The sequence below is a fragment of the Dromiciops gliroides genome, chromosome 2 (assembly GCF_019393635.1).
Source record: "Dromiciops gliroides isolate mDroGli1 chromosome 2, mDroGli1.pri, whole genome shotgun sequence".
NCBI classification, from domain to species: domain Eukaryota; kingdom Metazoa; phylum Chordata; class Mammalia; order Microbiotheria; family Microbiotheriidae; genus Dromiciops; species Dromiciops gliroides.
Genome location: NC_057862.1, coordinates 194,917,725 through 194,943,593, shown reverse-complemented (window position 1 = coordinate 194,943,593; position 25,869 = coordinate 194,917,725). Strand labels below are relative to the sequence as shown.

The 25,869-nt window shown below is 39.1% G+C and overlaps 1 protein-coding gene across 1 annotated transcript; it reads right to left on the bottom strand.

Annotated features, from left to right (window-relative positions):
* Window positions 1–106: 106 nt before the first annotated feature.
* PDIA3 (protein disulfide isomerase family A member 3) lies at window positions 107–24,414 on the bottom strand. Its single transcript, XM_043981271.1, has 13 exons — window positions 24,039–24,414; window positions 14,914–14,992; window positions 13,659–13,776; window positions 12,244–12,351; window positions 10,131–10,260; window positions 7,647–7,763; window positions 7,052–7,177; window positions 5,653–5,835; window positions 4,932–5,040; window positions 3,471–3,596; window positions 2,782–2,861; window positions 2,069–2,126; window positions 107–1,395 (listed from the first exon to the last, which is right to left on the bottom strand). The coding sequence occupies exons 1-13, from the start codon at window positions 24,212–24,214 to the stop codon at window positions 1,285–1,287; spliced, it is 1,521 nt and encodes a 506-aa protein (XP_043837206.1). The 5' UTR covers window positions 24,215–24,414; the 3' UTR covers window positions 107–1,284.
* Window positions 24,415–25,869: the final 1,455 nt, after the last annotated feature.

The window sequence follows — 25,869 nt, the reverse complement described above, 5'->3', positions numbered from 1 at the left end:
ACTGAGGAAACAATGGTAAAACCTAATTTTGTGATCACCCTAAGAGACCAGATAAATTCATTTCCCATCAAATGTACTGAGGAGCAGGGCTTGACTATAGCCCATGTGGAGATCTTGGAAATGTTTAATGAATTTCTTTACAAACATGGCTGAAAAACAAATGATGACTGCTCCTGTGTGGTTTGTACAAATCGATCTGTTGTCAAATACTTTGAAAGTGGGGGACAGGTGCTTGCAGAGGGGATATGACAGTTGACATTTATTTAACCCAAACAACGCTAGGTTACTGAAGACACCAGTTCCCTTTCTAAGAACTTATTGACCGTCCTGAAGCTGGAGTCCCTATCATTTTTGAGTGATCTGAAAACTACACCTGAGGAAGGGGCATCTAGGTCTTACCCACAAAAATAGCAAAATAATAAATTTGCATATATATATCTATAGCAAATGTAATGCATCACTTAGGCACATCCTTTTTTTAATACAGCATTATAGCAAGAAAAGGGATGCCCTAAGAATATTACTACCAATACCAGTCCTAACAAGAGGTTACTATGCCACACCCCAGGCTGTAGGATGCATAGAACTGCACCCATATTGGTGTCAGCAGTTCCAGTAACAGTTTGGAATAAACCCCAAACTAAAGCCACACCCAAGCTCAAGAACTGCAATAGCAAGGATACTCTAGGGCTCAGAGCAGCCCTAGGGAAGTATAAACAAGCAATGGTCCCAGGTGTCTAGCAAGGATAAATAGCAACCTACCCTTGGAGCTTAAGCAGGGCTGGGAAGAATCCATGAATAAAAATGTCAAAAATCTTTGATAATCCCCAGAAAAATATCTGGGCAGTAAACACAGGGACAAGTCTGGTTTTAGATCAGATCGGTTACCTGGTATGAGGTAATGCTTTACCTCTACTCTAACTGCCAACATTGCCATTGTCCCCTCCACCCCCCAAGAACTTAGTTTAAAGGGGGCTCGTTTATTGTCACTGTTCCAAATGTACAAAAAAAAAATTAGAAAATAACCCCCAACTCAACTCCCCCCATCCCCTCAATGTTCCCCCAACACAAATAATCCACCCCCCACCCTCCATCCCTCAAAACCACAAACAAATATCAACTGGTCCTGGTGTTTCCATTAACAGTGCTCCTAAAGAAACAGCTTAGAGAAAATTAAACAGGATTCAAATGGCATCCACACTGTCCACTCATCCCTGAGGCACTGACTGCCCCATCACTGATAAAAGAGTCCTTATATAAAGTGGTCTGTTTTTGGCTGTTACTTTAGAGATCTTCCTCTGCCTTCTTCTTTTTGGATTTTTCCTCTTGGATCACAGGAGGATTTGTAGCTTCTCTTTGTAGGTAGTTAATAAAGTCAGTAACTTCACGGCCACCCTGAAAATAAAAGAAAAATTATCTAAAAATCTAGCTTTGTTTAGAAACTCAGGGGAAACTGAACCAAAAGACACCTTTGGATTTGAAGCTAAGAAATCTACTGCATAGGAGGACTGGGAATCCCTTTAAGTGGAGGGAGTAGCTTAAGGGGGAAAAAACCCTCAGGTGACTAGTGTGGAAGTATATTTAATCATCTAAGGATATTTTTTTCTCCCTTTCCCCTGAATGGACTAAGGTCCATCTTGCAAACAACTGCCTACTTCCATTACTTCTCCTCTTCAATCTGAATTCTTCATACGTTTCCATAGCAGGAATCTTACTGATTCCTCTGAGAGAGGGATGCAGGAAGAAGACAGTGACCTGGCTGCTCAACTCTGGAATGTCAACCCAGAGGCTATATTTTAAGATATCTTGTGCTTTTCAAGATTACAATGTCACCTCAAATATTCTTGGATCAGCAAGTCCATGTCTGAGGTCATGGGGAACTGTGCAAGTTTGGAAAACTTGTTCTCCAAACTAAAAATTTCTAGGCTTGAATGTAAATTAAAGATAAATTAAACTGTTTTCGGGCAGATCAATGCCTAAATCAGTAGAGTGCAGTCTTAATATTACTATTTTTTTCATCGACAACACCTATAGGTGTGTTTTGGGGATAAGTACACTAGGTACTTACTTCATATTTCCGTGGACTCTGCTTATCATTCGCTGGAGAGAAGTAGATGGTAGGGAAGCTGGGGAAAGAAGAGAATGTTATTTAGACTTCAGAAAAACACTGCCAAGATCCCTTCCCAACTCCATACCCTGGAAATGATTCTCTTTGTGGTTTCTTATTCTAGAAACACTGGCAACCATGTTATACCATATTAAGTCAAGCAAGAAACCATATAGCTTATAATACTCATGGGCATACAATGGAGAGCTCTGAACCAGAGTAGAAAGCATTATATATAACAGGAGGTGTGGTTTGACTTGGTATGTATGTTAATATTGCCTTAAAATAATGAGAACACTAGAAGGATTTACAGTAAGGAGATGGAGATGCTAAGAAGGTAGAAAAATGACTATAAAGTCTTCAAAATTCCATCTCGCATATATATATGTAGAGCTGAAATCCAGGAATATATAATCAGGGCAACTGTTAAGAAAGCATCATTTGGGGGCAGCTAGGTGGCATAGTGGATAAAGCACCGGCCCTGGATTCAGGAGGACCTGAGTTCAAATCCAGCCTTAGACACTTGACACGTACTAGCTGTGTGACCCTGGGCAAGTAAGTCACTTAAACCCCCCCAACCACCATTGCCCTGCCAAAATAAAAAATAAAGTATCATGTATCAAGCACAATATACTCAAGCGTTCATTCCAATAGTTAATTTGCAACCTACTTACCCTCTAACTTCATATGGAGAAGGCACATCATTGGCTGTAGCATCCATCTTTGCTATGACAATATTGGGATCTTTGCTGAGCTATAAACAAATTTTTTAAAAGCTTGTCAGAGCCTCCAAATTGATGACTGACCAACAAGTAAAAACATCAGTCCCACATCTGCAGGTTTCTGGGAACACTGATTCAAACCATGGTAATGAAGCTTTATCAGTTTAGAACTCCTAGTTTCTTTGTTTTGGGGGGAGGGGAAGGAGAGAGTGAAAGGAGAGACCACTAGCCTCTCCCATCTCATTAGCTCATCCAATGAAGATATGAAATGTCCTATAGTTCAAATCCACCTGGCCTAAAGAAATAACTAATTACATGAATTAAGTAGGTTAATTTAGAGGAAGAACCTATTATGCCCACGTTAAGCTGACACTGAAATTACAGGGTACCTTTTTTCAAGTTTAAACCTAACCCTGAAGTACTCAAACATATATAATACAAGTTTAAAGAACAGACAAAACTGGAGTCCTTAAGCAAGGTGAGGCACTAGGGAGCAGTCACAAGAAGTATTCCGTTTGTTGTAGTAGGTAAAAAATATTTATCAGGTGTTAAGTACAGTGTAGTAGCTAAGAAGGACAGTCCTAAACATATGTGAAGACTTTCAGCTCAAAGTCAACTTCCAGAGTAAGGCCCAAACATACCTTTTCTCCCAACTCTTTGTACTTGGGCTCCAGGTTTTTGCAGTGACCACACCAGGGTGCATAAAATTCTATCAGAACATCTTTATCAGTATTCACAATTTCATCAAAGTTCTCAGCTACCACTACCTGAGGAGAAAAAAGAACATCCTCCAGTTACAATTTTCATAAAACAACCATGATTAGAAGGAAAGTAGAAAGTTGGGAAACAGTTTTTACAGCCAGTGCTTCTGATAAAGGTCTCATTTCTCAACTGCAGGGAACAGAGTCAAATTTATAAAAATACAAGTCAATCCCCAATTGAGAAATGGTCAAATGATATGAACAGTTTTCACATAAAGAAATTAAAGTGGGGGGGGGGGGGCAGGTAAGGATACACACATTAGATTTTTATCATATATATATATAACCTATATCAGATTGCTTGCTGTCTTGGGAAGGGGGAGGGAAGGAGAAAACTTTGGAACTCAAAAAATCTTTCATTCTGATTTCTTCTCTCACAACATGACTAATGTGGAAATGTTTAAAATGACGGTACATGTATAATCTATATCAAGTTGCTTGCTGTCTTAGGGAGGGGGGAGGGAAGGGAGAAAAATTTGCAATTCAAAATCTTACAAAAATGAATGTTGAAAACTATCTTTACACGTAATTGGGAAAAATATTATTAAAAATACTATTTTAGGGACACCTAGGTGGCACAGTGGATAAAGCACCAGCCCTGGATTCAGGAGGACCTGAGTTCAAATCCGACCTCAGACACTTGACATTTACTAGTTGTGTGACCCTGGGCAAGTCACTTAACCCCAATTACCCCACAAAAAAACCCCAACAAACCTCTCTGCTAAATTTACTGATTACTCTCAAGATTGCCAAATAAGCAATCTTCATAAAACATTAAGATCAATAGCCAAGAATAGTTGAACCCTCAGCAGAGTCTCTCCCCCATTCTTTACAATTTCTCATATAGGACATCATTCCCATGACCTGACAAATATTGTCTATACCTATTACAAAGACAACAAATACCAAAAGTATTGTTTTATACAGCATAATTCTCTCAGAGGGATTTGTAATACTAATCTTTTTTGGGGGTTTTTTTTGCAGGGCAATGGGGTTTAAGTGACTTGCCCAGGGTCACACAGCTAGTAAGTGTTAAGTGTCTGAGGCCGAATTTGAACTCAGGTACTCCTGAATCCAGGGCTGGTGCTTTATCCACTGCGCCACCTAGCCGCCCTCCTGTAATACTAATCTTAATATCTGATCCATTAGAGAGGGGGTATGTTCCTGACTCCACAAGACGGCATAAACTCAGTTTAAGGATCAACTTTTTTTAAATTATGTGGACTCAAGGCTAGAATAGATTTTAGAAAGGAATCAAAATGTCCTTGGATATACTCAACATAGTTTTGTAAAGAGGAGAGGCAGCTTCACATTAGTTTGGTCAGACTCAACAGTTCTTACCTTCACAGGTCCATCATTATTCTCTGGGATAGGTTCAGACTTTAAGTATCTCCTCAGGTTGCCATCAAAATAATTCTGCAGGAATCGCTCAAGGGCCTTCCCATCTCGGCTAAAGGATAGAAAGACAAAATAAATACTCTTGTAAACACAATGATCAGTTTTACAAGCAGTTTTCAAGGACAGCTCCTCCTTCAGCTTTGATTCCAAGGCTAGCAGAAGACAAGAAAACCAGAAGCAGCATGGCTGACTCTTAGAACAGGTGAAGGAAAAATGGTTAAAAAGGGGGGAGGGAGGGAACCTATAGCCAGTTCTTTATTTCTAGGATATTTGATGTAGATTAAAAAGTTTGCAGAAGGAAGAGAAAAACGAGAGAATTATCTTTATGTAAAAGAGCTAAATGAAATTATTACCCAGTTAAATTACTCTGTTTGGCTAAGTGATGCAACACTAGCCTCCTCTGAACAATGGAATCAAAAGTGAAAATAAAATTTAGGTTTACTCTTGTGTTTGTCAGGTTGCTTCTGCTGAGTAAGATGGACACCAAAAAAGGGATCCTGCCTCCATAAAATTTTTAAAAGATGCTAGAAAATAAGTACTAGTGACCAATTATACCTAAATATCTCTTCCTTCTACACAGGTACTTGATCCCTTAATGGCAGGAGTGTAGGTTTTCATATTCCCTTTTCTACCACCCCAAAACCAAAAGAAATCATCAACTTACGAGAACTCCTCTTGCATAACATATTTCTCTCCTTTCGCAGTTTTAATAGCAACAACTGGCACTTCTCCAAAGGTTCTTTCCAAGCCAAATTCAGACAGTTCATGGCTAAAAGTTTTGCGACTAGCAACAGCGAAGTTGAGTTTCTGTCCAGCTTCCAGAAATTTCTTTGCCACCATCATTACCCTATTTAAAAGAAGAGATATTTATCAAGGTAACACTTTGAAACTAAGTAGTGGGCAGCTAGGTGGCGCAGTGGATAAAGCACCGGCCCTGGATTCAGGAAGACTTGAATTCAAATCTGACCTCAGACACTTGACACTTATTAGCTGTGTGACCCTGGGCAAGTCACTTAACTCTCACTGCCCTGCCCCCACAAAAGAAAGAAAGAAAAAGAAACTAAGTAGCGAGTGAAAAATCTACAAGTCATAGACTGTTGACGTTCTTCTGAGATTGCCTGATTCTTGAACACAGGAAAAAGATGCTACATTAATTCTACAACAGCCTACCAAGTTTCAGTCTCATCTTTCAACTTTGCTATTGAAAGGAAGCTGGTAGCACAGTGGATAGAATGCCAGGCCTGAAGTCCAGAAGACATGAGTTCAAATCTACCTCAGTTTCCTCATCTGTAAAATGGAGGTAACAATAGTACCCACCTCCCAGCATTGTTGTGAGAATCAAATGAGATAACTATAAAGTTCATAGTATAGTACCTGGCACAGAGTTAGTGCTATAAAATGTCAGCTACTAGCTATTAAGTGTGGTGCTGAATTAATTTCTACTGGCTTTTGTTACACTGTCTTAAGACTCAAATCTTCCTCAGAGAGGGTCACATGTAAGCAATGATCAAGAAAGAGAAGCTTCGGGGCAGCTAGGTGGCGCAGTGGATAGAGCATAGGCCCTGGATTCAGGAAGACCTGAGTTCGAATCCAGCCTCAGACACTTGACACTTACTAGCTGTGTGACTCTGGGCAAGTCACTTAACCCTCATTGCCCCGCCAAAAAAAATAAAAAAGAGAAGCTTCTTGATGGGGAAAGAACAACAAAAGGGTTAACCAGGCACATAAAAACACCTGTAACTTTTCTTTTACAGATCAATCTCCTACTGAGTTTAGACAAACTTTTTTTTCAGAGAAACTGCTACCTGGGCACATCCTTCCAAATAAAATCAACTTTACATACACAGCATACATATACAGTATATACTAAACTCGAGAAAGAGTTCTAGTTCTCTCAGCCTAGGGGACTGGTATTAGTGGTAGTGTTTCTCCCTTCAAAGGCACCCTGATCTTAACACAAAGTGTCTGGGAATCATTATATAAAGATATCCAGAGCATTGATACAATTCAAAAGAAAAAAAAAAACATAAAGGAGAATATGATCCCATTTATTTGTAATCCACCTGTTTCTCCAGTAGTTGGATCCTTTAGCGTTCATATCATAGTCTACGTCATAGTAAGCCACAAGTAGATCCTTGCCCTGGAGTAAGTCTTTGTTGTCTTCTGTCATGTGAGGGCAAATACCAAAACTGAAACAAAATAATCCATCATCAATCTGGATAGTTACATCATTTGGAAAGAAACTAAAACATTTAAAACTGGCAGCATCTCAGTATTTTGCTTAGCATATTTTGGGGGAAGAAATGGCTAACACATGAATTTATTTTGCCTGACTATACATATTTGTAATGGATTTTGTTTTTCTTGTTTTCTCGATGGGTGGGAGAGAGGATTCAGAACTGAAAATAAAATTGAACTGTAAAAAAATTCTAAAAAGAAAAATAAAATACTTAGGTAGTATATGCTGAACCACACAAAGGTCTAGATGTTGGCTTCCTATGAACTTGAACTATTATTCCTAAAGTTCATTTGAAATCCAAGTAAGTTTTAATTAAAGCTTAGGCATGACCAAGTCTAGAGATAGTGATGTTGAATGACTGGAATAATATTAGCATGGAAACCAAGATATCTGAATGAAGGTATGAAGGAAATACTTACACATTCTCCTGGATAAATTTTTTAATTTTGCCACTGGTGATTTTTTCCTCTGTGTATTGTACAGTGTTTCCCTCAAATTTGTTAGCCAGATGTGGAGGCCGGAACAAAGTGATACCCCTAAAAGGAAAATAACATCAAAGCAAGTAAGTTGGAGGAGGTGAGAGATGCTGTGTCCTGTCCTTTTGTCCAAAGCTAAAACTGCTTTACTCCTATTGCAAAAAGTTACTCTAGGATGGAATACAGCAACTTGGCAACCAGCTGCTGTAACACAAATAACAAGATCAGGCTGATTGCTTTTGCTGCCATCACTCAAGGACTTGGGGACTATTTCCTGGGGCATGTGGCTTTAAGGAGTTTCCCCTCCCTTTCAATTCTCCTCAGTGGCAGATCACAGGTGTGACTCTAATCAGGATATAAACAGGTTGGCAATTATAAGCACAAAGTATAATTACAAGGTCCAATTTAAAAGATTCCACTGTCCAATAACCCAATTATTTGGATATGAAGAAAGTCAGTATTCACTTTTTGATCTGGTCTAACCAAGAGGTCTAACTAATATAGTTCTTTTTAGAAACCAGGTTTTCTCATTCCTACACTCCTCCTATTAATTTACCTGAGGTTTTAGTCTTAGTTTTCCTGAGACACTGAGAAATAAATGTAAACTTATTTCCAATTTTCACACCAAGTTTTGTTTTGTTTCCCCCCCTAACCCTTGACTTTTACTTCAAGGGCCCTGAATTCCAAAACTCATCTAGTCCAACCTATGTATCTTAACAAGAAGCTCTTCTATTATATACCCAATCAGGAATCATCTAGTTTGTACTTTTAAGGCTTCTAGTGACTAAGAACTCCCACAGAAGTCAATTCCACTTTTGAGTGGCTCTAATCAGAAGCATTTGCTAACATCAAACCTGAATCTGCCCCTCTCTCTCTGACTACTATCCATATATCCTTGCATTTCTACTCTCTGAGGCCAAGCAGAGCTAATTATAATTGCTTTTCTACATGACAATCATTATGGACCATATCCCTTCTTCTCTAGGCTAAACATGATCCCCTCCAGTTTAGAAATGTCTTCCTTAAAATATGATATCCAGAATTGAACATGATACTTTTGAACAGAGTATAGAAGGACTACCACCTCCCTGGTCCTGACACTATAATTCTATTAATGTAGTCTAAGACCCCATAAACTGGTTGTTGTTTTTTTCTTGCCATACCACACTTCTGACTCATACTGAATATTTACTAACTTTTTCAAAAACAAAATAATCTATTACCAACTTCAGCAGTCATGTCACTTGAGAAAAAAAAAATCCCAGTTTTGGCTCATATACAAATCTTATTAATCTGCTATCAGTACTCTTCTCCAGGACACTGGTGTATCTTTTGTTTTGTTGTTTTTTCTTTTTTTTTTTTTTGGGGGGGGGAAGAGGAGAGATAGAAGACATGATTAGACTTATGGTTTAAATGACAGCGGGAAGTCACAAGTGAGGAATTCCTTCTACTAATGCAGATCAGCAACACATCTTAAGGCATTACTTGGAGAGCTGAAAGGTTAACTGACTTGCCCTAAGATCATAAAACCAATGTGTCAGCGGCAGGATCTGACCCAAGTCTCCCTAAGGCTAGCTTTCTATCTACTATGCCACACCTCCAAAAGGAAAAAATGTTAAAACAACATAAGGCCAAACAAAGATCCCTGGAGACTTCTCCTCCCTGAATGACTACTAATGACTATTTTTTTTGGGTCCAACTATTCAACCAGTTATATACACACACACACACTTGCAGGCAGTAACCTTTGTTGACCAAAGGGAATAAATAGTCATGGATACATATACGTGAAAGAAACAAAGGAAAGGGGAGGAACAAGTCAAGGAATTTAACACTAATTAATAATTCTCCTTAAATATCTTTTAGCTTAGCCCTTGAACCACAGGAAGTTGGAATTTTACACCTCACAGCAGGTATATTCTCCCACCAAATGTTAACTTAAACAATTTTCTTGGGCTTGGTTTATACACAGAGAGATATTTGGTGCAGAAAGAGTTGAAAATTCCTCTGTGAAAAGGTTAACTTAATATTTTCCATACTTAAAGACATCTGATCATATCTGATTATAACTATTTTCACTAAATGTCCAGATGAAAGGCTATTACTACTACATAGCACTACATGTTGGCAGAAACTACTACATAGGGCAGAAAAATCTATATAGCAAGTACAAAGGGGGTGCTACACAGCCAGTGAGATAAAAGGCTTATGTGTAAGAATTCATCGTGACAAGTCATGATTACAGAGTTCAGTGGACAAACAGCTTCCTTGATGATACTTTACCTATACAACCTCATCTAAGGTGTAGTGAGAGTGAACTCTTCCAATCCAGCCATCTGGAAAAACTGACCCCAAACAATGAAATCTTGCACAATGGTAACATTTTGGCCATTAGGATGAACTATTTATATTCCTCAGGTCACTTACTCTCCATCAGGATCATACTTCTTCACCAGAGCATCAACATTGGTGTGTGCAAAGCGGAAGTTTTCTCTCAAGTTTGTAGCTGCTTTTAGGAACTCTGAGTGAGAATCACTGACTAAGTCTTTGAAGAAACCTATATAGGAAGGAGAAGCAAAAAAAGTATCAAAATAAGTGTGCAGAAGGGCACTATAAACAATTCTAATTTAGAATTTTTTCTTGTTTTCAAAAAGGGGATAACATGCCCAAAGACTTCATTCTGTTGTAGACAATTATGGTTTACATTGATACCGTCACACCTGAAAACCCACAAAATTGCCTTTAATGCTTTCTCTTTATACATATAATTTACAATACATCTTCATGTATGACACAAATATTTGTAATATAGCGATTGCCTTCTTAGAGAGGCAGACAGAATCGGTAAAACCTCGCCAAGAATTTCTCTTCACTCAAATTCATCTATGGCCCAACAGGCACACAAAAAACTAGAATGCCTTGTATACTCCCAAAAGACCAACTAGTTGATAAAATCATATTTGAACGATCTTAAATATCCTGAGAAGATTAAAGCTACAAGAGGGAAACAGCTCAGAATGCTGTGCCATTTAGTTAGGTACCACCCCTTTTCAACATCCATTCGCAAGTTTTTCTGACTTCTTTCAAGACAGAAATAAAACCTTACCTATTCCAGGCCTTTTCCAGTTCCCCAACCAGCTGCTAATGCTTTGCTTTACCCTCTCAGAGTCCTTTCTGTTTACTCTGTATATATATCTTCTATCTACCTAGTTGTTTACATGTTGTCTCCTCCATTAGAAAATAAGCTATTTAAGTTCAGGGACTTTTTTTTAAAGTAGTAAACATTAATAAATGCTTGCTCACTGACTAAAGCAGCATGGTATAAAGGATAAAGGATTAGGCTGGGACACCAAAAGACCTAAGATGTCCCACTCTCTCTTCGAATAAATTACTTTATTTCTTTAAGCCCTGAGTTTCCTATTGTTTTGGAATAGATGAGTTCTAAAGTCCATTCTAGTTCTAAAATGTTATTATTAAACTTCTATGTTAAAGGTAACTAGATATCACGCACTGATCAGTCAAGCTCAAAGCACAGCCAGATATAAGCCAGATATAAGCAGTGGCCCAGTAGAAACATCAATGAACTTTGAGGATCAAGACCTAAATCCCATTGCCACCTTTGGCTAGAATTACTTATGTTAAGTAACTTGGGTATAGTTATTTAACTTTTGCAGAACAGAATTCAAATAATTTTAGACAAGAAGCACCTTTAGAAAATCTTTTCCAACCCCTTAATTTCATAAAGAAAGAGAGGTTGGGGGCAGCTAGGTGGCGCAGTGGATAGAGCATCAGCCCTGTAGTCAGGAGTACCCAAGTTCAAATCTGGCCTCAGACACTTGACACTTACTAGCTGTGTGACTCTGGGCAAGTCACTTAACCCCAAATGCCACCAAATAAATAAATAAAAGAAATAGAGAGGTTAAATGACCAGCTTTGGTCATATAGCCAGTAAATGGCTGAGATGGAAATATAACCGGGTCTCCTGGCTTCTAGTCTAGGGTCATACTGTGCTCGAATGCCTTATCTTACCATCTTTATTATCTCACAGGATAATTTATCCAAGTGCCACACAAATCTAAGATATTCTCAAATTATTCATCCCTGGGATCCATTCTTCTCTGCCCAAATATCTGGCCACCCATTTTGTTTTACTTAACTTTTCCATGTGCCAGTGTCCTATGCTAAATGATGGGTATACATATTTTGCTTTGAATGCAAGTTTTACAAAATAACTTATTAAAATAGTTCTTGGAACCAGGATTAAGGAACTATACCTTATGTATTCACTTAAAGGTCCCCCTATTACTCTTAGCTACAGAATTAAATTGTCTTAATTGCCTTATTAAACAAGTTGAATCTTGAGGTCTGAAAAAGCAATAGAAACCATAGGCATTATCTTGATAGCTAGACTGAAATGGAGTTTGTACATCGAATAAACAAGCAGTAGGACTTTCCTTAGCTTTATTAACTTTGCTGCTCTTCTAAGCAAGTGGATTTTTTTACTCTGATTTTGTTCCATGACCAACTTTTCACTACTTACCCACCACAGAGGCAGTTTTGTCACTAATGAACTTTTCAAATTCTTCTGTACTCATGAGAGGAACTGATGCAGGTCCTGCCTGTTTCTTCAAATGACTCACAATTCCATCTTAGAAGACAAAGTGAAAGATCACAGCAAATTAATGAGTTTAAATACACCATTTTCTATTGAAATCGAAATTTCATTTAGTGCCTAACACCAAGACAGATTTAATATCTATTAAAAGGAATCGTGGGTCATGTCTGACATTGCAATAAAACAGTAATATGGCTCATTATTGCAGGGAAATTCAGAAATGTGGGTCAAAACATAGAGCGCATAGCTATATATGATAAAATTAAATATGTGGAAATGTTTTGCATGACTGCTTGTGCATAGCTTATATTGAATTGCTTGAGTTCTTGGGGCGTTGGGAAGGAAGAGAATTTGGAACAGTTTTTTTTTTGTTTTTTTTTTTTTTTTGGCGGGGCAATGGGGGTTAAGTGACTTGCCCAGGGTCACACAGCTAGTAAGTGTTAAGTGTCTGAGGCCGGATTTGAACTCAGGTATTCCTGAATCCAGGGCCGGTGCTTTAACCACTGTGCCATCTAGCTGCCCCAGAACACAGTTTTTTTAAAAAGCAATGTCAAAATTTATATTTTACATGTAATTTGGGGAAAAAAATTAAATTCTAAATATAAAATCAAATGGGTAAAATAAATAAATGAATGGGCATTTGATAACAGAAATGCCACAACAGGGGCAGCTAGGTGGTGCAGTGGATAGAGCACTGGCCCTGGATTCAGGAGGACCTGAATTCAAATCCGGCCTCAGACACTTAATACTCACTAGCTGTGTGACCCTTGGCAAGTCACTTAACTCCAGTTGTCTCACCAAAAAAAAAAAAAAAAAAAAGAAATGCCACAACAGCCTGCTCAGATCCAAATCAAGTATTTATTGCATTTTCTTCCAAGATTTAAAATTATTTTAAAAGGAATAAAGGGGGGCGGGCTAGGTGGCACAGTGGATAAAGCACTGGCCCTGGATTCAGGAGTACCTGAGTTCAAATCCAGTCTCAGACACTTAACACTTACTAGCTGTGTGACCCTGGGCAAGTCACTTAACCTCAATTGCCTCACTTTAAAAAAAAATTCTTATTTTAAGAGTATCCATAAAACTTGTTTAAGCACTTCCCACACTCATGTTTCTTCTAGGATCTTTTGGTGTGTCCAGTATGTGTGTTCTGCAATAGTGAAACTAAAAACAGGTAGTGGGCAAAAAACTGGTAAGAGCCTCAATAAAACTTAATTATATGGGGATTTCAAGCTTGAGAAAATATAGCTAGTAAACTAAGTTTCCACCAATGAGGGGGGGAAAAGGGAAATTAAATAATGACAGGCATAAAAAGCACGTTACCAGAATGTAGATTCCCTTACCAGCTGTCCGAGGGCCATCGTAGGCACCTGATTCTTCACCATTTCTAAATATTTTCAGGGTGGGGTAGCCACTGACTCCATATTTATTACAGGTGTTTGAGTTGGCAGTACAGTCAACCTAAAAAGAGAAACATATCAAATTATCTTTTTAATAAGGGGAAAAAACCTTTTGCCAGCTCTGAATCCCCAAAGATTTGAGACTAGCTGATCTCTGACTTTTTGAGTCAATTCAATGGTCAGGCACAACAGGATTTAGGCAAGTTCAATTCCTGTAGGAAGTATTATAAAAGAGCACTATTATTTCACTTCTACACCTATGTGCAGTTTAGTCTATATTACCTTCAATGATTAAAAGTGATAGCTGCCATAATGTATGTTCAACCAATTTAAATGTTTTGAATACGACTATAACAAATTCAGTAGGGCAAACAGAAGTCAACAGATGTGTAAATTGTCCATTACATCAAAAGAACTGTGAATTTGTTACAAAATAACTTACTAACCACTCTACTCCATTCTAGGAGTAATTGACAATAGTATAAAAATATCCAAAATTTAAGCATATGGAAAGTTGAAACATAAATGTTATTATGAAATACACAATAAAGTCTACCTATCATTATGTTGATCATAATGTATGTACACTGGACTATTCTCATAACAACCATTCGTCACCATGAATGACTTAGTCTTGCTTACTTCCTAATTTATGAGTATTTGTTTCACCTATTCAATCTGTAGTGGTGATTGGGAGAAATGATAACATTCATCTATACTACCAACCTTCTAATCCCGATATTTTTACCTTCATTTTCTTCCAGGGTACTTGTTCTCCCCTCTTGCTCTAAAACACATGCTTCACATCTTTTCTTCTTGGTACTACCTGGTTCCCTTAGTCAGATTAAGAAATCTTCCTGTGCTCTTGAATCACTGACCCTTTTCTCATCAGTTATTATTATTTACTTATTTTATGATTCCTTATATAATAAACAATTTCTTCTATAATTCTAACATTTATTAGATCATTTTGCTAATGCCTCAAATTCAGAACACAAAATTAGGGGCAGCATGTTATCAATTTCTAGTAAATAATTTTCATTTACACTATTTTTGTGATTATATGATGGTGTGCTGTTATCCAAATGAGCCAATGTAATTTCCTTAGAGAGTTCCTTAACACCATAGCCCTGGAACCCAAGGACTAAACTTTCCATATTGTCATCAGTCACTTATTATAGAATCCAATAGCCCTTACCTTTGCTAAAGGAACTATTCCTTTTAGCCTGGTTGCTGCAGCTTCATATTCTGGGGCAAGTCTCTTACAATGTCCACACCTAAAACAGAAACAGTCAATGTTCAATATGATCAATGCAGTATGGAAAGAGAGCAGTGGATTTGGAGCCAAAGGACCTGGAAATGAATACCAGCTCTGCCATATTACCTGTATGACATTGAATGAGATGTTTAACCTTTTTGGTCCTCAGTTTCCTCCTCTTTAAAATTAAAGGATTGGATTTTAACGATCTTTATGGTACCTTTTGGGGCAGTTAGGTGGCCCAGTGAATAAAGTATTCTAGCTTAGAGTCAGGAAGACTCATTTTCTTGAGTTCAAATTCAGCCTCCTTACTGGCTGTATGTATGACCCTGGACAAGTCACTTAACCCTCTTTTTCTCAGTTCCTCATCTGCAAAATGAGTTGGAGAAGGAATAGCAAACCACTCTAGTATCTCTGCCCAAAAATACCCAAATGGGGTCACAAAGAGTTGTACACAATTGAAAATGACTTAACAAAATGGTACCTTTCAGCTTTAAATTATGATCCTATCAGTTTGCTAACTTTGTTCTCTAATAAGAATCTCCAACCACTAGAAGGTTCCACAAACTATTAGTAAAAGTAATTTACGGGGCAGCTGGGTGGTGCAGTGGATAGAGCACCAGCCCTGGAGTCAGGAGGACCTGGGTTCGAATCTGACCTCAGACACTTGACACTTGCTAGCTGTGTGACTCTGGGCAAGTCACTTAACCCCAATTGCCTCACCAAAAAACAAAACAAAACAAAAAAGTAATTTACTACATAGTATTATTAGCCCACTATAGCCATTAATATTAGAGTACAGAAGAGTTCCCAGAGGGAAAAGGCTAAATTTAATGAGGATGATGCCATAGGAGTGGCAGAAGACCAGAAGCAGCATGTTCTCTTACAAAGAAAATGAAGAGAAAAACTTAAAAGTCTTAAAGGTCAATCACCTTTGTAGAGATGAATACTGAATATACTATCAAATTTCAATGATGTGCTGATGAGTTTTACTGAAATGCCTTCTCTCCCTTTTCTTTTCCCACTCTATCACAGGGGATGGTTCTCTGGGTAGGGAAGGTGGAAGAAGACATGTTGAAGGTGATGTAAAAAGAGCTAAATATAGGATTAACATAATGATGATATAAAAATAAAATATGTCCATTTAAAAAAGCTGATCCTGACACATCCAGGTTGAATTGGTAGCTACACTGTGAAAGTGGACATGATCTTAATCTTGTGTCTAAAGGAGACAGGACAAGATGGCAAAACCAAATAGTATTGTAAAAATGTAATCAATAAACCCCCAGAATATCCAAAATATTTTGCAGTAATAAGTCTTCTTGGATAGCTATTTAGGTGATTTTTCCTCCATTACTTTAGTCAGGCAGTCAGTAACCATTTACTTATTGCCTGTTATGTGCCAGGAACTGTGGTTAAGTGTCAGGGATAAAAGAAAGCAAAAGAGACTTACCCCCCATCCTGCAGGGGCTCAGATATACAAATTGTGTACTGGGTAAACAGGAAATAATTAATGGAGAGAAGGCACTACAATTAGGAGGGACTGAGAAAGGCTTCTTGTAGAAGGTATGTTTATATTATAGTTGGGCCTTGAAGAAAGTTGGAGAAACCAGAAGGCAGAGATAAAAAGGGAGTGCATTCTCGGCATGAAGAAAGACCAGAGGAAATGTCCAGAGCAGAGATGAAATGTCTTGTTCATGGAACAAGGAAATCAGTGTCACAGGACTGAAACAGGGTATCAAAGTTATAAAGTAGGAAAGAATTCCCTGAGTTGGGTAAGTACTGGGAAATGGGGTAAGGCAAGGAAAAGAAAAGGCACTGTCCTTTTGCTCCTTCTGATCTAAGCATGATCTAACTCTTCACCATGTCTTTTGCAAATAAACAAAAACAAAAAATTACTACCATTCCTCAATGGATTTACATGAAAATTGGGAGATCAAGCAGAACTCAAAAGACAGAAACTATAAGAACTAAGCTGGCTTACAAAGAACTTCCAAAAAGATTATGTATCTACCCAAGTCTAAACACCTTAACATGCCATTTCTGATACGTAAATGAGACTACTCTCCCATTCTGGAAGCTTTCTGCTAAGATGGAAGCATTTAGATACTTACTATTGTAAAGACTTTTTACTTTCATGCATCATATTAGTAAGTATAATAATCTGTTTAATTTAAAAGAAAAGGCTAATTATGATCAGTTCATAGAATCAGAGATGATCTAGAAGAAGTGTACTTCCAGGTCATATGTTCCTCATTTTAAAGATAAGAAAACTAACGCCCAGAAAGATTAAAGTGACTTGCCTGAATTTAGGTTCTAGAATCAGTGTTCTGTACCACTGCCACTTCCCTGATTTACATCAAGACTTCAAAAACAAGAGGCAGCTAGGTGGTGAAGTGGATAGAGCACTGGTCCTGGATTCAGGAGGACCTGAGTTCAAATCCGAACTCAGACACTTGACACTTACTAGCTGTGTGACCCTGGACAAGTCACTTAACCACCACTGCCCCCCCCCCCAAGACTTCAACAACAAACACTTATACTAGCAAAAAACACTGGGTCTTTTCCTTCTCAACTGGGCTTCAGCATGCCATTAAAAAAACCCAATGTATTCAAGTCTGCCATTCTTAATTTCAGATCTACACTGTTCACCTGACCTGGCTACAAAAGAGATACTCAGGGAGGATGTATTGTCAATTCTGTCCAGCCAGCTATTAGGGACACCTGCTCCTCTGCCCCAAGAGTACTCATAGATTCCCCAAGTGTACAATGAAATCAGAGGAGCAAGGTACACTATTAACCCCTTAGCATAATCAGCTGAACATCAATACATCAAAAGCCAATGGAATTGCCATGGGATTACTCAAAGAAGTTTATAATCTAACATTTCCCCTGATACTAAGAGCAGAAACAATTAGAGAAACGGGAAGGCAAAACAGGGAAGAGAAAAAAAAGCAAGATGACCAACACTAACCTCAATTGTCCATAAATCACTAAAGAAATCATGATTCACTTGATTCACTTTGCCTTTCAAATGCAAATGAGATCACATAAAGATACATCTCCATCAGCAATAACACTATTGAAATCAGGAAACTTCATTTAAGAGAACATGAGATTATGGAATTGGATCATGTAACAAATTCATCCAAGGTACAGATCTTATTGTATTTGCCAGAAATGCCTTTTGAGAACCACTTATGATGATTAAAAGCAACAAAAGGATAAATATTCTTTGAAAATGGGTTTTAAAATAACCAAATATCAACTTCCACTAGAATAAACTAACTTAAAACCACTGAAAAAGTACATGTTAGACTAGAAAAGGAAGAATCACAAACAACTAATGTCAATTTAGAATTTAATAAATAACAAATCCAAGATTATGATTCACCTGGGAAGAACTGCCTATATGACAAGAATTGCTGGGAAAACATGAAAGTAACTTGGCAGAAATTAAGTTTAGACCAATCACATCACATACCACAATAAGCTCAAAAAGCACATGCAAACATTGTGTGATGATCAACTATAATAGACTTGGCTCTTCTCAGCAGTGCAATGATCCAAGATGATTCCAAAGAACTCATGATGGAAAATGTTCTCCATATCCAGAAAAAACTGTGGATTCTGAAAGCAGATTGAACCATACTATTTCTACTTTTTGCTTGTTTTTTTTTCTTTTTTGAGGTTTTCCCCTTGTGTTCTGATTCTTCTTTCACAACATGACTAATGAAGAAATATGTTTAATGTAATTGTACATATATAAAACCTATATCAGATTGCTTTCTGTCTTGGGGAGGGAAGGAGAAAAATTTGGAACTAAAAATCTTATGAAAACAAATGTTGAAATTATTTTTACATGTAACTGGAAAACAATAAAATACTTTTATGATAAAAAAGTACATGCAAAATTACTATTAAAGGTCACACAAAAGCAGGTCCCTTTCATAGGCATGGCTGGGGTAAGAACCCTTAACTAAACAAGGAATGGAGGCAACCACAAAAGAGAAAATAGTTAATTTTGAAATTTAAAAAATTAATTTATATTACATGTAATTAAGAAGGTACAAGGGAAATATTTATGGTTTTACCAACTTTCACTTATTCTGCTTAGCTCAAGTCAAATCGAATAGTCCTAATGATTTTCTTAATATTTTATTTTTTCCAATTACATGTAAAGATGGTTTTCAGCATTCATTTTGGTAAGATTGAGTTCCAAATTTTTTCCCTCCCTCTCTCCCCTCAAGACAGCAAGAAATCTGATATAGGTTTTATTCACACACACACACACACACACACACACACACACACACACACACACAATATCATGTTCAACATATTTCTACAATCTTCCTTCAGGAATGAAGGACAAAAAAGTCCTAATGTTTTTGAAAGGTTCTTTCAGTCAAAAAGAAAGGTATACCTATCTGCAAGCATTTAGATCTCTGAATTATGAGCCACTAATATCCCAAGATCTACAGAGATCTATATTTACTACTATATCTATAGAGATCTACTCTATTTTACTGGTTATACTTTGTCAGATCTGGAAAGCTAAATAGGTACTTGGAATTTGGCTTATTAGTCATTTTATTCATCAGAGTTTCTGGGTAATTTAATCATTTTATTATTAATGAGACAGGCATGTTATTAATAAAAGGTCACTGACATCTCTCAAACCAAAGACCCCATGGTGATGGGGCACAGAGCAAAAGCTTTGAAACATTAGGTGGTCAATGCAAAAAGAGATGATTTCTAGCCTTGGGCTATCAATTCAAAGAATGTCCTACTCTTCAATGCCCCTCCCCCCCCAAAAGAGAAGCCTTTGGCAATCTAGATATATGGATGTCTCCACCTAAGATTCCTTAAGAGCTTGGGTTGAGCTAGACCAAGATGAAGAGATTCAATGTAATCTTCTTTTCTTTTCTTTTTTTTTTTGCGTGGGACAATGAGGGTTAAGTGATTTGCCCAGGGTCACACAGCTAACAAGAGTCAATTGGCTGAGTCCGCATTTGAACTCAGGTCCTCCTGAATCCAGGGCTGGTGCTTTATCCACTGCGCCACCTAGCTGCCTGCGATGTTATCTTTTTCTACCCAAGATATTGGTTATTAGTAATTATTTCTCACAATAGGGGTTTTTTTTTGTTTATTTTAGTGAGGCAATTGGGGTTAAGTGACTTGCCCAGGGTCACACAGCTAGTAAGTGTTAAGTGTCTGAGGCCACATTTGAACTCAGGTACTCCTGAATCCAGGGCTGGTGCTCTATCCACTGAGCCACCTAGCTGCCCCCTACAATAGGTTTTTTTTTTAAATGCTACTGATAGAATACAAGCTTCTTGAGGGCAGAGCCTATTTTTTGTCTCCCTATTCCCAGGGATAAGGAGTGCCTGGCATAAAGTAGCTGCAAAAATGCTTATTGACTGATAGCTTATTCTATACAGGACTGTTAGGCACTGGGAGATACAAAATATAAAGCTACTTCTTACAAGGAGTTTACAATCTTATTGAGACAAGACTCAATGTATCAATAAGTGTTATAGGATGATGTTCAGCAAAGGAAGAAAAGACATAGTTGGTAAAAGATTAGTAGAGAACTAGGACTTGGACCCTGAACAGGACAGGCAGGGTTTCACAGGAGGGAGTAGGTTATTCTAAACAGGGGAAAAAAACCACAGTAAAGACAAGACAATAAAGCAGGAATGAACATAGCTTGTTCAAAGACATTAATTAGATTACAGGATCAGATTTTTAGAGCTCAAGAGATGTCAGAGGTCACTGTTTTCATTTAACAAGGCATTAAAAATTAGAAGATGGAGATTCAAAGTGACTTGACCAATGTCACAAATAACAAAAAGAGCCAAGATGTAAATCCAAATCCTTGGCTAGAAATACATTGCTCATTCCGCAACTCAAGTGACATAATATAAATATATTCAACTTTCCAATTTTCAAAAACTATTTGTATGTTTAGTTTCTGTTAGAGGTCAAAGAATGTGTCACATTAGAGGCCATAGCAGAAAGTCATTTCAATTGCCACCATTACCTATTTTTTAGCCCTGATTTTTCAAAAAGATGTAAATACTGTTTATTTCCTTACAGAAACAGAAAGAATGACACACGTAAAACCCAGCAGTACTTTACCCTCACTTTTTCAATAGTTACTATCTCTTTATTTATTAGGAATGATACCAATGCCATTCTGTGAAAAGAAACTAAAAGAGCAGGGAAGGTAATGAAAAATCCACAAAATAATGATACAACTGCACTGGAAAGCTCTTCAAAATATAAAGTAGCACTTGCTCTAAATAAGCCTATTTTACACTAAGAAACTTTTTAGGATTTAAAATAAAAGCAAACATTTTTATTGCATTAAAGTTTACAAAGCACTTTACAGTTACTATCCTATTTGGTCCTCCCATAGAACTGTGAAGCAGGCACTACTATCCATTATACAGAATAGAAAAATGAAACTAAATGGCCTAGGTGAGATTAGAACCTAGGTAGGTAGCTAACTAGCTGTGTGTCTATGAAGGAATACAATATTCAATATTTCTAGCTAAAAATATGAATTTTAATAATTTGTACTGAAAAGTCCCATATAGTTCCACTTAGTCATTAGCACCATTCTGATACTATCTTCTTCTAAACCAATTAAAAACAGACACCACAGCATGAATCCACACCCAGTTTCCTGGGATAGTTTAGTGCATGATGGGAGATGTAGTTTTTTTTTTAATGGTCACTAAAACAGTTTACTGGAGAAAGAAAACCTTCAATTTAAAATATGCTAGATGCCATCAGACAATAGCAGCTGGAGGCAAACCTTAAGTTTTAAAGACGTGAATATCTTCCACTGGGCAGAGAAGGGCTTTGAACACCTAAATATGTGTAAGGTTTTTCAAAGCCATCAGAGTAAATGAAGAATAGAGTAAAAGGAACAATTTCTTCTTCCTAACACAATCCACATCCCTCAGCGATTTCATTTTGATGTTAACCCCACAAGAATCAACAAACTGAAATAGTTTCTATAACTGTCTCATTCTAGTTTCAGGGGACAAGGGGACTATATATTAGGACATATAACAAACATTGTGGCATACTTTAAAGAGTATACAAGTCTAAGAGTCAAGAGAGATATCCATCAGATGGCGGTCAAGTCTCAGTTTCCTCATTTGTAAAGTGTAAAAATTTTGTTTAAAATGTCAAATGGGGTGGCTAGATGGCACAGTGGATAAAGCACCGGCCCTGGATTCAGGAGTACCGAGTTCAAATCCAGCCTCAGACACTTGACACTAGCTGTGTGACCCTGGGCAAGTCACTTAACCCCCATTGCCCTGCCCCCCCCAAATAAAATAAAATGTCAAATGGCCTCAAGTATATGAAAACACTTATGTGCACTTTCAAGAGTTATTCAAGAGTAGGGCATTATCATTAAACTGAGATGTGTTGTTCCTTAAAGAGGATATTTTTATACTGATCATAAAGAATTGGTAATAATAGATCACACCAATGCCCAGGTTAAGAATGCTTGAAGTTTGCAACAACTTGAGGCAGAGGATGTGAACACCCCCTACTTTAAAAATTAGGAATCTGAGGTTTAGAGAACTTATATGACTTACTGATGGTTACCCAGGCATTAAATTCTGGGACCGAACCCATGTCTCATGACTGTTAAGTCTTACAGAGATCTTTCTGATACACCATGATATCACCAATTGTTAGCTGTAGGAGTGCCACATTCTTACAAATTTTAAGGCATCCTTTTTAGTCACAATAGGATTAGAAGAGACCAAACCTGTGATTTTATCAATATAGGGAATTTATTCCTCCAATGCAGGTCTGCACCAACTCTCCAACTTGTATTAGAGCTGCCTGGAATATGGAACGGTTAAGAGACTAGCCCAAGGTCCCAAAGCCAATACAAATCTTAGGTGGGCCACACTAACCTATAAACCCAACTTGCATAAAACAGTCAAATCCCCAAGGAGTGTTTAGAACAAACTAAATCAAGGAGATCAAGTGATAAAAGCATGGATTTTGTATGCTAGCCTTAGGCATTCCAGTCAGACTGCAGCAAAAATGAGAGAATGTTTCTGAGAGAGAAAAAAAAGTAAAGACCTACTAAATTAACTCTTCTAATTTACACTAAGGCTTCCTTCATCAGAATCCACCTTCCTTGGTAGTTGTGGCTGTGGCCACCAATCCCTTTGAAAAAGATTCATTCTCCTCCAACAGTAAGTACTATATAACACTGGTGTCACTTTGGGAGTTTCTTACAAATGTAATACCAATTTACTTCAGCAATTTCTACCTGATGGTAAATTTCAGGCTTTTTTTCACACCAACAACTCCTTCCTAAGTCTCTTTGGTCAAATAATGGGTCCCCAGATACAAAATGAAATGTTATACCTATCACGACTTTTCCTCTCAGGAAAAGGCCCTATAAACAACCATTAACTCCATATTTATTATATTGGCCAATAAAGGCCTTAAGAACTAATCAGGACAGTTCTGCAGCCAGAAGTGACCTTGGTATGCAACCAATGACTGCGGGGAGTGGGGCAAATAGGGGAAGAAAATGCACCAAGGCCCCAAGGGCCTCTTCTTAATGGGATACGTGCCTACAGAGCACAAGCTTTCTTCAGCTGTCTCATTTGTAGGAGGAAAAAGTTACCACACAAAGCGTACATAAATGAAGACGAGATTCCACGAGGGAAGGGGAAATTGATTAAAGCACTTTACAAAGAGGAAGTACTGCAACAACGCCGATAATGTTGTGGCCCTACCCTGCGCCTAGCGAGGCCCGCGAGGCTTCCCCCCAACCCCCACTCGTGGGGAGACTGAGACCAAGGGAATAGTGGGAACCCTGACTGTCAGGACGAGCATGGACCTCTCTTCTCTCCCGGAAGGCCCCTCTAGGAGATTGGATTGTGGGTTCGAGCCCGGGGTCCGCAGGCGTGGCGGTAGCGCCTGGCCTCGAGCTCCCGGCCTCCCTACGTCCCCCCGCCCCCCAGCCCGGTCCTCTCCAACTGGCTTCCCCCGTAAGCTCCGGGTCTCCTCACCAGGGCGCGAAGAACTCCACAAGCATGAGGCCGGCACTGCCCGTATCGGCCACGCGCCGCTCGAAGTTGTCATCCGTGAGCTCCAGCACATCGGAGGTGGCGTCAGCAGCCGAGAAGGCCGCTGCCAGAAGCAGCATCAGACCCGGGAGCAGAGCGAGGCGGCGGCGCATGGCCATGGCGGCGAGGGGAATCGGAGAGCCGGGTCAAGGCAGGAAAGGAGGGGGGGGAAGGGAGGCGGGTAGGTCCGGGCCAGGCGTTGTCTCGGCAGAAGTGCGGACGGCAGCTCGCGTGATGTGCCTCTTCACGCTGTCTGAAACCAGCCGCCCCGGCAGCCGGAAGTCCCAACCCCCACCCGGTGCTCGTGCCTCAGTGTGGCAGCTCTGGATTGGCTAGGATCGCTTGGGCTTGAGCAGGATCGGGGCAACCTGGTAACTGCCGAATGGGCGAGAGGGAGGGGGCGGGGCGGGAAGGAGGGGACAAGAAGAGAGGGGGCGGGGCGGAACGGGGCGGAGGCGGGTCTGCGGCTGCGCAGAGCTTTGGGGAGGAGGGGAGCAAAGCTGGACTAGTCCGGTTTTCCGAGTGTTGCGGGTTTCGTGCGGTGTAGTTGTGGGGCAGGGAGACCTAGGAAAGATTTCCGGGCGGGTGAAGGTTGAGTAGGGGGGAGAAAGCCCTCAGAATGAAGGCGGACAACAGTGGGCTAGAGAGAGCCCGGCGCTGAGTCGGAGCAGGAAGTGGGGACTGAGGAAGGAGAGCTTGAGCCATTGAAAAGTTCAGTATCAGGAAATGATCCAGGCGCGAGATTCCAACAGTTTCTAAGTCTTAGCAGAATATGAGCTTCCTCTGCTCACAGGAACTCCTGGGCTTTTCACTCTTGTTATCCACTACCCCCCCCCATTATCTGTTTTTTCCTGTACCTTCTCTCTTCTTATATCCCTTTCTTTCCCTTCTTGGTCTCTTTCTCTCACCTCACCCTCTCTTCACTCTCACCCCTTCTGCTTTCCCTCCCCTACCTTATTTCTTTTCTTCTAACTCTCTCCTTTCTCTCCCTCCTACCACCTGCCTCTTTGCCTATATTTTTCTGCACTTTCCCTTCTCTCGACAATCCTTTCTCTCCCTCTCCCTGCTATTTCCTCCTCTCTTCTTCCTCCTCCCGTTTTTTCCTTTTCCCTTTCATCTCTGTTTCTTCTCTTTCATCTCTGCCACTTCTCAGTTCGGTCCAACTAGTATTTATTAAGGGCCTACTATGTGCACGGGCGCTTTGGATGCAAAGAAAGGCAAACACAAACACACACAAACTCTACTTCCAAACAATCTCTGGCCTTTCTTGTCTCCTCAACTCTGTCTCCCCCTTAACACTATCACTTCTCTGCCTTCTCATCTCATTGCATTTCTCCCCTCCTTACCCCAGCCTCACCTGTTGCATCTTTCCTTCTTTTCTCCCATTTTCTGTTTCTTCGGTCTCTTCTGTGTCTAGATCTCCTCTTCTGTTTTCCTTTGTACCTTTCTCCACTCCACTGTCTTTTTTCTGTATGTCTACATCTCTGCCATTTTGTTTTTCTTGTGTTCATTTCTCTCCCCTTTAATCCATCAATATTCCTCAGTTTCCCTGTCCTCTGTCTACTTGCCTGGTGTCCCAGAGTTCTGGATTGTAATTGTCATCGTACAAGTGATTCCTCAACCCTATTTGGGCAATTACTATAAGACTTCACTCTTATATCTTTGGTCTTCTGTTTTAGAACTCCAATGCTGTGAAGCTGGGTGATTTGAGTGTGCCTCAGCTGCTACTACTGGGCAATTCACTAGGTAGAGGAGTCTGCAGTATCTGAAGGAC